Source organism: Balearica regulorum, chromosome 12, assembly GCF_011004875.1.
Source record: "Balearica regulorum gibbericeps isolate bBalReg1 chromosome 12, bBalReg1.pri, whole genome shotgun sequence".
In the NCBI taxonomy this organism is placed as follows: Eukaryota; Metazoa; Chordata; class Aves; order Gruiformes; family Gruidae; genus Balearica; species Balearica regulorum.
In genome coordinates, this window is record NC_046195.1 from 12,763,702 (window position 1) to 12,777,913 (window position 14,212).

At 42.3% G+C, this 14,212-nt stretch overlaps 1 protein-coding gene across 8 annotated transcripts in view; it reads left to right on the top strand.

The window, feature by feature from the left end:
• PDE8A (phosphodiesterase 8A) overlaps positions 1 to 6,935 on the top strand; it is a 157,616-nt gene extending 150,681 nt beyond the window's left edge. For 7 of the 8 annotated variants that reach the window (XM_075765129.1, XM_075765131.1, XM_075765125.1 and 4 more), the window contains 4 exons: positions 3,491 to 3,655; positions 4,583 to 4,712; positions 5,462 to 5,581; positions 5,664 to 6,935. In XM_075765129.1, the coding sequence (XP_075621244.1) occupies positions 3,491 to 3,655; positions 4,583 to 4,712; positions 5,462 to 5,568 (402 nt within the window). In that variant the 3' untranslated portion in view covers positions 5,569 to 5,581; positions 5,664 to 6,935. Of the gene's footprint in view, positions 1 to 3,490; positions 3,656 to 4,582; positions 4,713 to 5,461; positions 5,582 to 5,643 lie in introns of all 8 variants that reach the window. The other variant, XM_075765127.1, reaches the window with a different exon arrangement.
• Positions 6,936 to 14,212: the final 7,277 nt, after the last annotated feature.

The following is a 14,212-nucleotide window of genomic DNA, read 5'->3' on the forward strand; positions in this document are numbered from 1 at the left end:
AGTTTGTAACTTTTCCAGCAGATTTTCACAGGGGTGTGGTGACTGGTTTACCCCAAAACCATCCCTCCAACTAAATTCCAGGTCCTCACTCATAAAGATGTGAGGGTATTAAAAAAGAGAAAAACAGCAATAATTTTTAACATCAGCATGAAGAGCTTATTTCCCCATACCTCATATTTAGAAGCCGCCAAAACATTTTTAACTGCAGTTTTCAGGAGGGGGAAATCTTTGCCTGAGGTGGACACCTGGTGGGGAAAGTTCAACCAAACAACTTAAATTGGCAGTTATGAATAGTATTAAACAAAATCTTTTAATATGAAGTATCAGCCTGCAGGCTAGCCTACACCCATAGCTGTAGATGATCAAGCTGTTTCACTGTTGACCTTTTTTTTTTAAACATATATATGTATTAATTTATGACTGTGAAATTTTCCACAGAACCAGTTTTGCTTAGAACAATTTTAAGAAATAACACTCTAATTTGTTTGAATGCCTGATACACATTTTTTTGTTTCAGGATATTTTAATGGAAATGTAAGGCCAGCAAAATGGATGGAAAATTCTGTGGCTAAACATTTCTCTGAATGTAACAGACAAGAAGAAAAGAAGGAGGAGCAATTCTTGGTAGATTACAAGCAAGTGAGCTAGCCAGGAACAGCCAGGGCACTTAACTGACTGTGCACAATAGTCTGCAGGTGAAGGAGCTGCTTGATGGCAACCAAACTGTGTCCTTGCTCACCCCCCCCCCCCCCCAGTGTAGTCTGGCATGTAGGCTCACTAGAGGACCTATTCTGTCAGTAGTCCTGAGAAATGGCTTCTCTTTACAGCTCTTGAAAATCTGCAGGGGTGCAGCTGGGCAGCCTCTCTGAGTGAGCATAGCAGCATTCAGTGTCAGGGGGGAAAAGACACGGAGGAGAACAAGGGAGCTGCTGCTGGGTGTAGTGCACTGCACCAGCTCACCTTGTGGGGTGTGTAACTCTCCAGGGCGCCTGGTCAGAGCTGGAGGGCTCTGTACTGGCATGGCTTGGTGCACAGAGCCCCTCCTCGCAGCCCCAAGAATTGAGATGCAGCAGTTTTTTGAGCAGCAGCATCCATCCAAAAAGCCAAACTCCTCTTCTTGCCTATTATGGAGAGCTGAATAGCTGTTGCTGCTGAAGAACAGGGCTTGGACCTGTACAGTCAGACAGTAAAAACAAATACAGTGACATACAGAAAGCAAACAAAAGTTTACTTCTGCCCTTGAGCCCCGGGGGGGCTGCAGGGAAATAATCTACCCCACAAAGCATTTGTGATTCACAGCAAATTCTGCCCAAGGATGGGAAGAAAGACAAAGGCTATATATTTTTTATTGAAAACAAGAAGCAAAATGTTTCCTTTCTTTTGGTTGGGAGTTTCTCAGTTCAGCAGGTTCCTATTAAAAGGCCTGTAATGTGTGAGTGGGTAAACCCAATCATTTGCTGTGCTTGTTGCTAGCAGAACAACACTGGCAGATCCTCTTTCAAGTCTGGTTGTGTATCTGGTTGCAGTGGGAGCGTGTGTTTCCTGGCCTGGTTTCCAGTCATGGCGGTGACTCAGTGTAGGGTTTGCAGGCTGAGCTGCCAACCATGTGTTCCAAATGGGACAGTTCCACTTATTTTTTTTTATTTATTATTTTTATACATATTTGTTCAAAGAGCCATGCTGAGAAGCTGCTCTGTTTGTTTCCTTTCTTCTTTTGTTTCATAAACTGAAAAAAATCCTTTCCAGCTCCAGCATCCTTTATCCTCCCATTTCCCTTCATGATGTCACCTAAGCCTATGACAGGAAGCCAACATCTGACATGCAGAGACACCTCTGCACTCTGAGCAGGATGCTGGGACTAAGCACGGTTAGCACATTTTATTCCCAAGACATCCGCATCCAGCAAGTAGAACTGTGCCCTTGGTTTGAACAGATCACGGAAGCAAACATCCTTTCTTGATTCCTGGTGGTTTACCTACTAGGATATTCTTTACTATCCTTAACTGAATGATCTCTAATAATTTTCCATGCTTAATTTTTACACACTGCTCATGTTTCTGGAGCTTCCATCACTTTACTTTGGCTTTCTCTTACCTAATTTTGCTATGCATTTGGAGATGTAGGCACATCACTTTTGTTTCTCTGTATTTTCCCTTCCATATATCTAAAAATGAAGGAAAACAATTGGTTTGGGAGTCTCCTTTTGGTAGGACCTGTAGAGCTGATATTTCTGAGCCAGTATACTGCCAAATAATAGTTTTTTATTATTGTCAGTTTCTTCCTTCAGGAAGAACTTTCTTCCCCACAAGAACTTTCTTCTGAAAAATATGTCCTAATACAAGATCAGAATGTTTCTGCTGCTTTGTATCTCCCTCTTTGTACTGCAGGAACTGGAGGCACATTATCGTTATTATCATTATTATTACCGTTACTTCTTCACTGCTCTGACTATAGATCAAGACCTTGTTAGGTGCCAGAGAAATCTAGTATATTCCTTGCTTCAAAGAGTTTCTATTCTGAGTAGATGGTGTTGTAAATTTCTGTACCTATCCATCCCTAAAAAGTCAAGTAATAATGTTGTACTTATAGGTAATTTTTTAAGAGATTTTAATCCTGAATCTCTGTCCTTTGGAAACTGACTTCATCAGAGCTCCACAGAAAATAGCTTCTAATCTGGATCATTGGAGCCTTTACTCACATTAGCTGTATACTGGCTCCAAATATAGAGTACCGTTGACATGCTTCTATGTGCAGCCTGGGAACCAAATATAAGTCATGTGTGGGTTGAAAACTTTCCTAGACTTGCAGAGGAAAGATAAGGCTGTTCGGAAGCATGTTTCTAATATATTGCTTTAATACTGATAAAGTCTCAGAAAGCAAAATTCCCAGTCAGGTCAGAGACTGATGGACTAACCTGGCTCCAGCGGAAGGGAATGAGGAGCATGCCTGGGAGGCAGTCTGGGATCTGACTCTCCTCATAACAGCAATTCTGTCAGAATGATTGATGCTCACACTGTTGAGGTTTGCGTGCAGAGGATGACCATGCATCTCGGGTCAGTCCTTTTTTTTTTTTTTAACCAGCTATTCCACTCTTAACGTGCAAGTCCATTAATCCTTGGATTTCAGCAGAGAGTTACATTTATCTGCCTACACAGTGCTCATCACTATGTGTGTGGTGATGGATGGATCCTCTCCACACTTTTAGAGGAGGCAGATAAGGCATAGAGGGATTAGATGACTTGCCCAAAGATGCCCAAGAGATCTGTCACAAAGACAGTGACCGAATCCAGAACCTGGAGTTCAGTGCTAGTTCAGAGCTGTGGCTAACATTCATAATCCCCCTATAAATCTGGTTGGACATCAAATATGGCAGCCAGTAGCAGGACTGATCCCTGTAGGGTCTGCTGAAAGCATTCCCAGGGCACAAAGCATTTGAGTAAGTGCACAGAGACCTTGCTAATGGATTGCTTTTCATTCTTAAATGTTACAGAATAATGGTGATGGAGAGTCAATCAAAACTGTTCTCACGTCCCCTGAAAACCGTATCCTTATCAAACGTATGTTGATAAAGTGTGCTGACATTTCCAACCCATGCAGACCCATAGAGCAGTGTATAGAGTGGGCCGGACGCATCTCTGAGGAGTACTTTGCACAGGTAAGGCAGCTGCAACAGGCTGCTGAAATTCCAGTTCAGCATCTCGAAAAGGGAAGAGAAGGGTGCATACACTGCCAGTGTCCCAGAACGTCTAAGGTTGCATTACATCATGTGAAAAATAATAACTTTTTTATTTTAAATGATGGGATTTTACTTATGCTGATAGAAGACTAGATGCCTTCAGACAGATGGAAGTTGACAACTTCTATAGTGCAGTTTTTGAAAAATTTAAGTTTTCAAGTTGTTCTGTTTGGAGCTGGGCTTTTTGAGTTTTGCCTACAAATGCATTCCCGTCACAAGAGGCAGAGGAAGGGTGCCTTCTGTGTGCCCATGTACTGGCTCTGCCTCAAGAATAGAATCATCAGGTCCTAGTGTTAGCATGAGAACAGCACTCACTCCAGGAAATGCTGTAAGACCTCAGCACACTGTGCTGAAAAAGGGTTTTAGGAAGATGGGGAAGAGGAGAGGGCAGAGTCATTATTACAGGTAATAGACCAAATACTGCAATTGGGACTTGGTACCTCGGGGAGGGGGGGGAGAGGATAAAAAAGATATTTTGCCATCTCTGAGTTATACAGAATGTCGCTTTCATCAAAGATCGAGAATGGTTGGGCATCTTTTAGCTCAGCAGCAGTCATAACTTAATCAGTAACATGTGAAGTTACTTAGGGTCAGCTTTCTGTGCAGATGCAGAAGGTAAATGCATCACTTTGTGGGAAACACTGGAAGGCACTATCCGTCTGCTGTTTGGCTGAAACCTAGACAGCTAGGTGCTGAAGATTAAATTGCTGCCTCTTCAGATTTATTCAGGTTCCTCTGTTTATTGAGCAGTTGCATGCTCTAGTCAGTGCCAAACAATCTGCTGCTAAAAGAAGCCCATTGACAGAATGTGTCTTAGATGAATAATCACGAGAGTGTTTTTTGCAGACTGATGAAGAAAAAAGGCAAGGTTTACCTGTTGTGATGCCAGTTTTTGACAGAAATACTTGCAGCATCCCCAAATCTCAAATATCATTCATTGATTATTTCATCACGGATATGTTTGATGCCTGGGATGGTAAGCAAAATTCTGCTGTATTTCCTGACAATAACATTTGAAACTACTGTGATAGAAAATTGCTTTCTTATGGCTCCTGAAGAAAGGGGGAGCAAAGGGAAGATTTCTGCAGTTCAAGCAAGCTTAATAACTTCATTATTGCTTAGAAGTATTTTTGATACTGCTACAAGCCATTCTCATGGCTTCTCTTTAATATATTAGATTCAGGCAATGTTTAACTTTGTTTTAAACTTGCTTCTCTGTAAGTTGAGAACAGAATATATTCTCCGTGGTAGCACTTTGGGCACAATCATTTTGTCCATGTTAATATCAGTTATTCTTTAAGACAAATTTCTCCAGTCTGGAAACTGCTTGGGGGAGCAGCTATTTCCTTCCAAGTGCTGCCTCCGTGGTAAAAGTGGTCAGAAATGTGACTCTCCTGAATGCCAGATCATGACATGTGACTGAGATTTGATGAAGTAGAATAATTACAAGCATAATTAGCTATGCCCCTCCTGGCAAACTGCGTTCCGTTGCTGGGCCTTGCAATACCAGTATTCAGTAGACCTACAGAACTGTTCTCAGTGGCATGAGTGATACGTGAGTGATGAGAGCTATACAGCCAAAAGCATTTCAAGTATCAGTATGACAGATTTAAGCTTTCCTTCTTAACACAGTTGCCCAGACATTTCAAGTGATATATAAGCAGAGAGAATCATATGGCTGTTTAAATTCTGCAAACTAAATACACTCTGCCCTCTCTTCCCTAGCATTTGCAGACCTGCCAAATTTGATGCAGCATCTGGATAATAACTTTAAATACTGGAAAGGACTAGATGAAAGGAAGCTGCGGAGCCTTCGACCACCACCAGAATAGCAATTAGACCATGGTGTGTAATTTACTAACCATATGCATATTTATTCAAGCTCACTTTTATTCATGTGATTTCAGATTTGTTTTGGTCTCTTCAGTATTACAGTAAGGCTAGCCCATGTGCTTGGAGAACTTTCAAATTCAAGAGAACATGAGGTCAGCAGTTGACTTCCACAAACTACCATGTGTGGACTCCAATGAAATAAGCCTATCAAGTGGAATTACACTGGATTGCTGCAGTACTTGTACTGAAGAGGGTTTATTAGTGAACATATTTTTGCGACATCTTCAAACCAGTATGTGAAGCTGGAAGACCTTGAAGAATCCTCATAAAAAGGACATTCACTAGAAGATTCTGCTTAATCCTCAATCCTGCAAGTGAAAAAGAAATATCTATATTAACAGAGACTCACAGCTTTTATGAGAAAGCTACATGCTTTTTATAAGCACTTAAGACAGTTACGTAGAACAATCAGACATTTAAAATGCAACTCTCTATGAAGGAATTTTTGATCTATGAAAAATAGATGTACTCTATTTTTTCACATCACAGAAGGTGCAATCATTCACTTCTGAGCACTACTGAAAGTGAGTTCTCTTTAAGAAATTTAGTAGCAAATGTAAAAAATAACACAATTTTTGAGGTTGATTGTTAGCATCTATGATTAAAATGATATGTTTTATTTATTTTGTTAGATGTTCAATATTTTCTATGAATTTATAAATACTTAAAAGCCAAAGCCAACTTTAGATGCATTACAAATTTACATGATTCATACTCATTAATATACATTTAATTGATGTACAGACCTTTTATTTTCATAATGCAAATACAAAATACTATACAATGATACATTTTTATTGCACTGTAAGGATAGATGTGTATGTTTAAATATTGTCTGATTTATGTTAATTAAAATAAGTTTTATTGAAAAGGTCTCACTTGAGAATAGTAGAATAAACAAGAAATGTATACTGTCTGAGCACCAGAACTGCAGTAGTTCTCCCACAAACCAGTGGCGACCACCTGATCTTCCCTTGGCTACAAAAATAATAATATGTTGGAACTTTCTGTTTTCTCCCATGAAATTTTATGACTGAATTCCCTGTCAAAGTCTGCCTTATTTTATATAGTATTTCTACAAAGCATTCCACAGCATATATGAAGAGGTAATACCAAACATCTAGTGAATTTCAACATTTTATAGCCTATGTATTTTCCTCTGCCATGAAAGAAACACAACATAAAACCACCAACAAAAACCTTTAACTCAAGAAGTTTGTAAAGGCTGTGTACCTTCACAATTTGAATGAAACCTTCATAGCAAACACCAGAAAATAATAAAATGTATATTTTAAGAAGTGTCAAAGTCCTAGCCATTTCATTCAAAATCCATATTTACTTTGTAGTTTGAAGACTAACAGATAGAGGACATTCTTTTAAGATACTTGCTGTCTGGGTAAGGGAAAATTTGAGGGGGTTAGACTGGCATAAGGGTGATGAAAGGTGGTATATGGCTGGCAAGGCCCTGTGTTTGTGGCCTGACCTTGGCAAGCCCATCAAAACCTTGTGTGCCCTTGGACAAGTCTCTTCACAGCCAAAAGCAGCGCCACACGTATTCCACTGAAGGACTAGAAGAGTATCCTGTCAGCCTTCCCAGTAGGCAGAAAGGCACTCCAAAAGCACAGAAAGAATTGCTGACTGTTGTCAATGCAGAGGCAGTTGACTTTAGAGGCTTTTTGAACCATTCCCGAAGCAGCACAAGAAGGGGAGAGGTGGAAGATGGAGCAGTTCAGGGACTGCAGCAGTAGAAGCCTTAAAGCAGGTAAGAAAGGAACACGTGACATCTCCAGTGGTGACCTGGTTCTGTGTTCCTGCTTCATCTCCAAGCCAATGAGACGCATGGGCCACTGCCATTTGTAGCTCACTACCGTTCGTGTTTGCATCATGCCTTTTGCCAGTGCTGCCCCTACCCTACCTGTGTGGTCTCCCTTCCTACGTAGTATTTGGGTTATATGCTGTCAGGGCAGGGAATTCCCTTTTGTGATTTCCTTTAGTTCATCGATGCGTGTACACTGTCTAACCTGGTAGGGCTCAGATCCTGCCTGGGAGTGCCCAGACCATGCCACTGTCTCAGAGATAATAGTGGGACAGAAGGCATGGGGTCCTTCTTGATCTTCCAGGGGTCGTACAATCGATACTGAAGGAGCAGATGTATTTCCACTGAAGGCTGGAAAAATCAAGTATCCTATTTTCAAAGGGAACATGCAAGGAGAGGGAGAGTTGGCTGCCAAAAACATCGTTTTCCTGGCATTGTGTTTCTGTATACATGCACCTATTGTAATCGGCTGTAATTTGCCACCTGGTGTTAACGTCTTCCATTGCATGCAGGCTCATGTGCCTAGTTGAAGGAAAAGCTACTCTGGCTCCATTAGAGGGAAGCTGGATCACACTGTCAATATTTCCTCCACTTACCTGTTGCAAAAAAGGATGAGAGAGGAAAATTAACAGCGTATGTGTCCAGAGAATGTCTGCAGGAAGGGGGTAAAAATATTTCTTCATAAGCACAGTTAATATTCTGGGTTGTATTAATGAATGGTAAAAGCAGTTAATTTAATCTGCTATAAAAATGTCTGATGCATCATCATTGAAGAGATGTGATCAATATGATTAATTCCCTGAATTCACACTGCATCGTAAATGCCATTACTTGGAGTGTAGAGCTGTGCTAATCAACCTTCTGTATCAGCCAGATTTATGTCCATATTGGTGTACAATAATTTCACTTAACATAAAACACTGATTTGCAGCCACTGAATGCAGCTCTGTTGATTCTGTTGTCCATCTAAATTTCACTGTTGCCAGGGTCAGATTATAATTAAGGTCTGAAACCACCATGCCTGATCCTCACCTAAGATCTCTTCCTACTGAGCTTCTCTCTACAAGCTCTACACCTCTTAAGCCTTCTGTGCAGGTTCAGCAGGGCCGATTCCAGGCTGCTGCCCGTGCAGCAGGAAGAGCCTTGATATGCAGCAGTAACAGCTGTAATGTGACATTTATCGCTCCAGTATCCAAATGTCTTTGGATCCCATTGCAAATTCTTCAGCCATTCAAGGTCCCCCTCCTTTCTTTTCCAAGATTACATAGCAACATCACATGCGCTGTGCTCCGAACCCTTTCCAGTTTAGTATCTCTTCCCATGCTTTTGAACTGTCACTCACAGGGCTCTGCTTGGGACAGAAACCATGGCTTTACTGATGGTCCGGCACCACAGAAGGGAGAACGCTGGAATAAACTGAAAGAGTATGATTGAAATTATTTCCCATTTCAGACAGGCTGGCAGTCGTACACAGTGTCTACACTTTCATTTGTTCTTGCTTTAATGCTAATACAAGAGTAAATTCCAATGTAGACGTGATGAAGGAGAGGTCCTTTATGCACCTCTGGGGTTTTAATGTTAAAGCTATGTGTTTTAAAATTGAGTAAGGTTCAGCAATTCAGCAATTAAATGACCCATTCAGAATGACTGGCTCTATTTTCCATGCTGCATATTTTCAATCAGGTAATACTGCTGCTAAACCTGGGTATCGCTTTAGTTGCTTCCAGGCGAATATGAACTATTATGATCTGGTAAAAAATTGGTGGCTCCTCAGCAAATTGCCCTAAATGAGTATCTTGGTCCCTTCAAGGAATAGGTATAAAATTCTGGGTAATAACTGTGTATTCTTCCAAAAGGATAAACCAGACAGTTGTTGTGCACAGCTATGTTGCCATGGGTCTGAAGATGGTTTTCATATTACAATCTTCCCAATGGCTATATATAAATTAAAAATCACCTGAAATGGAATGCCTTGGGTTTGGTTGCAGTGCTTTTTCCTGTGGCTGTCTTTGCTTGTCTCAGTGGAGACATCGTTGATAATGACACTTAAGAAAATATGTCATGAACATGAAAGAAGTGGAGCAATGACAAAGCCATCCCTACATAGAAGAAAGGATAATAAACTTAAATATCTATTAATCTGTTACAGGATGCTCAGAAACAGCACAGGGAAACTGTAGTCAGTTGTGCACTTCTGTGAGACCAGAAGGGTTTGAGTCATGACTGTGCGTGGAGCACTCTGAAATGAAGTCTCAGAGCTATTCACAAGCTTCAAAACAAATAATCTCTCTGCTGATGTGTGACATCATGCCTCCAAGGTACAGTGGTCCCAGGGGTGGTCGTTAAATGATAGCAGGATGGATTGCATTTCATCCCAACATGATGTTTGGATGCAGAAAATGAGCTTTTAAATTACTGCCGTGTCCCTGTGCAGCCTGTACTGCTGGTTCAGAACAAAGGGGATGTCCAGGTGCTTCAGCTATTTTTTTGTTCTGCTGAAGCTGTGGCTCTGTGGCCAAAGGACTTCTGTAACTCCACTGAATGCTTTCTCTTGGTGCCTGCTTTGCATGTTACTACAGCAAAGTGTCTCATGTTTTCCTTTTTTTCCCCTTGTTTAACATCTGTAAGATTCTCCTCCCACACTTCCCACGCAAACCCCCGTGAACTTAGCTTTGCAAACCCTGCAACACTATGTGTTAGCATCATCCTTAACAAGCAAGGCAGCTGGAAAGGCCGGAGGACCCAGAGCCACTAAGTAAAATGGGTTTGAGGCTTCTAAACACCTTTGAAGTCCTGGACATTCAAGCCCTGCCTGTGATTTAACAGTAAGTCTTTGTCAAGCCAGGAAATAGTCTTTGTATCTTCCGATGTTCCACTTTTTCCCTCTCAGCTTCTTTGTCTTCCATTTTTATTCTGATCCTATTTGCTCGGAGTCCTTCCCTTAACTTCCACTGGCTTTGTATCTCCCTCAAACACATAGCCATAAGGCTGCGAATAAATCCTGCCTTTCAAATGGGCTCTTGCTGCTCACAACAACTTTTACCGCAAGAAAATCTTCTTTTTCTGATTCAAATTAAAGTAAGCCTGGAAAAATACCCTATAATGGCTGACAGTCTTACACCGGTATCCACAGACAGAAAAATACAAACATAGTTAACTAAAACAGCTCACAAGCACTGCATTGCTCCTGCGTGCAGTGTGAACACGTATTTCATATTGTACTCCCACATGCAAACTGAAGTTCAGGAGCATTTGCAGGCACCTCTGCCTTTGAGGTTATGTTAACAAAGACAAGCAGCTGTGGGCACTTGTTGAAATTTGAATCTCTCTTTTTCTCGGTTTGCTTGCTCCCCCCCTCGAGTGGCAAGAGTCATTGCTAGAGCTAAAACTAATCTTGGTTCAGCCCATGGTAATTAACAGAAGTTACTTCATCCTTTAATCACGTACGTTTCTCTTGAGGTAGTGAAATAGCACAGTAATGAACACAGGTTTAGAGAGGAAGTGAAAAAGGTGATTGCCTGGTTTTGAAATGAAAGGAGGAATTTAGCCAGTGTGTAATTATTCAAGTGAGAAGTTGGTCCTGTCTGACTTCAATATTCCAAAGTGGTATTTGATGTAAATCCTTCCCCAGAGTTCATTACATTAGCTCTTAGCTCAACCTGAGCACGCTGAGCGCCAAGTTCCATGTGCAGCACATTTTATAACCAACTAGAATGACGTCATCCTGGTGATCCTGCAGCTCCCTAGTTCCTTGGGAGGAGGTACGGCTTTGTCTTCAGCCTAAAGATGAAATGAAATATGTTTGATGAGATTCCCTTGGTATTTGCTGTGTGGAATGTGTAAGGAATATTGCTTTGCACCTCCAGCAAGAACTGTCCTTTTTTGCCTGAAAAAAAAAAAAAAAAAAAAGTTACTTTGCTGTAATATTTTTTTCCTTACAGAAGATGAAATTTTTCCTTCACAGCTCCCTCAGTGCTTTACAAGATGACCCACAGAGCCCTTTCACAGGTGAGTAAAACAAGTCGCAGGGAAGCACCGTGGCTTGTCGGTGCCCACCCTGGGGGCCGCAGGGCTGCTGCTGCGGGCTCTGGGCTGAACTTTCAAACAAAGTAGGAAAAGCAATTTAGAAAGCGGGTTCTTTCATAATTGTTTGTCACTGCCACTTTACAGAGATGCTGGTCAGAGCTCCTGTGAAGCCAGAAATCTGTCCTCCCCCACCGCTTTGTCCCGACCTCGTGGGAGTGCCGAGTGCCATCGGCGTGTGCACGTGGAGTCCCAGCGCCTGTCCCCAGCGGTGGGTGGTGCCAGCTATTTCAGACGCTGGTTACCATCAGACACACTGCAATGATATAGCATGAATATAAGTGCTAAGAAACGGGCAAGATGCCCAGCCACCCCACTGAGGCTGGGCTGGGAACGGCATGCATAACATCAGGCACGGCTTTGGGGGATAGTTAGGGAGAAAGACTCCAGTTGCCTGAATAGAGAGTTCTCAGGACATCGTGAGAGCAGAATGAAACTCTCCTCACTGTACAACCAAACCCTAAAAGTGAGCAGCCTCTCCCAGGCCCTGGAAATCCATGCTGGCAGACTCAGTGCAAATATGCTGTCCCCTGTTATGACAAATCTCTGACAAGCCAAGGTCAGAAAGTAGAAAGTTTTAGCTGCTCTATAATGCCAGGAACAAAACAAAAAGAAAGAAAAAAGCCTTGTTTTAAAATAAGCTGTTTTAAATAAACAAGTGTTCTTTGAACCACATCTGAGTACATACCTAACAATATTTGTTAAGTAAATTATCAGTGACATGTTTAAGTCTGGCTCAGTATGTATTAGCAAAGTGGTATTTGTGCTGCTTTTGTTGTAACAAGAGTCAGTAGTGTGTCCAAAAGGTCTGAAAAAAGGCACTTTTGGGGGTTGTTTTTCCCACTTAGCATCCCACAGAGGAACACCTGCCCACCAGTAGCCCCACCTCAAGACTTTCAAGTAAAACCAACCTTCCCAATGCACTGATTTTGGTGAAATTATACTTCACTTTTATCGGCTTAGTTCAGTTCAGAATCTGCCTCTTAGGTGTTACTTTTTACCCACAGGTCCACCTCAGATCATGCTGGCTTTCTGAAGAAAGTCTGCCCCCAGACTGGTTACAACTACGTGGTCCCGTTATTATAGTCTGTACCTCGGCCATGGCCGAGCAAAGTTCAGACCTGTTCCCACCTCTTCTGGTCAGCTGCTCCCTGAGCGTAGATTTTCTTCAGTTTGCTGCTGGTGCTGTAAGCACAGAGACCCCCGCACAGGCTCTTCACAGCTTCCCAACTGAGCTGACCCAGGGGCAGCCAAGACACGTGAGCAACGTGCTGAGGGACCAAGAGGGCACCACACAGCCTAAAAGCCGATGCTTGCTTTTCCACGTGCAACAAAAGTAAAAAGTACTATCAATTTCTAATTTAAACAGATCTTTGTATATGTATTTGTATTTTTGTCTATCCTTTGACCTGTCAGCTTATTTAATTCTTTTAAGAGCCAAATATTAACTAATGCACAGACAGAGGAATGTAAAGCAAGAGAACAGGTTCTAACAGTGATGCTGAATTTGAAATTCTCTGCTAGGAATAAAGGTTTTCTTTTAAGTCTGATGGGCTGTGACAAAGTCGGACTGCTTCTTAAGTGTCCTTTCCTGGATGTCAATACAAGTGATCTCTTAAGGCATGCCCAGAAATTTTGGGCTTAATAAATCATCACCCTAGACCATGTGCTTCCATGTATGGGAAGCAACGTGACCTTCTCCCTGCCTTTGTGGGGTGCTGGAGAGGAGGAGAGGTCGTGCTCTGTCGGACCGGAGGGGGAAAACTGTAGTTGATAAATCAGGCTTGAGCTACCCCAAAGTCAGGCCACTGAAGTCATGGTAAGGCTCTGCAGGCAAAAATGACAGCGAGGCTTTTATCTGTGTGCCACGGCATCACAGGTCGATACTATGACTTCTTTCTCTTCTTTAAAGCTTTCATGTCAGAGGAATCAAAGCCCCCTACCTCCCCTTCCCAAATTGCCTCCAGTTAATAATAGCACGAACAGTAGTTAGCCCAGGTTTGAAAGAGGCTTTGATGAGGTATTGCTCTTTGATAAGCCATTTCAAGGGCAGGAGGCAGAGTGTTTACTTTGCTTGGAAGAGGAGTCTGATGAGCAATTTGCTTTTCTTTTGCTAAGGCCAAGCAGAGCTTTGTTACCTCCAGAACACAGAGGCTGCAGAGGTGGTTTACAGCTACTGCTCTTTACCTCTGGCTATTTCTTTGCCTTGTGCAAGAATAAAAGCTATGAATGAAGCCCCCCCAGCCTGTCCCTACCTGACAGCTGCCTCTGCCCTGAGCCTCAGCAATCAGGAGAGAGCGAGCTGCAGCTTGATGAATAGCTGAGCCCTCCTAACCATGCGCTGCACCCAAAAGGGGCAAACACACGCACAGAAGGCTTTGGGTTGGGCTGGCCAGCCTGACTGGTGGTGGGCCAACCTGTAAGACATAAAAGGATTTAGTCTGAGGTTACTGAAGCTCTCCCAAAGCCTAGGCCCGTACTAAACACAACGGGTGCCTTCCTGGCAGCAGGAAAAGCCATGCCAAAGGAATGAAGGCAAGCAGGGCTGCTGCTGACTCTTGCTACAAGAAAGCTTTACAAACTCAGGTTATAAATGGCGAGGCTATTCAGTGTTCATTTCATCAAGCATTTTATTACACAGGCTGTGACTCTCACTGCACAGGCACAATAAATAGGTTTACTCT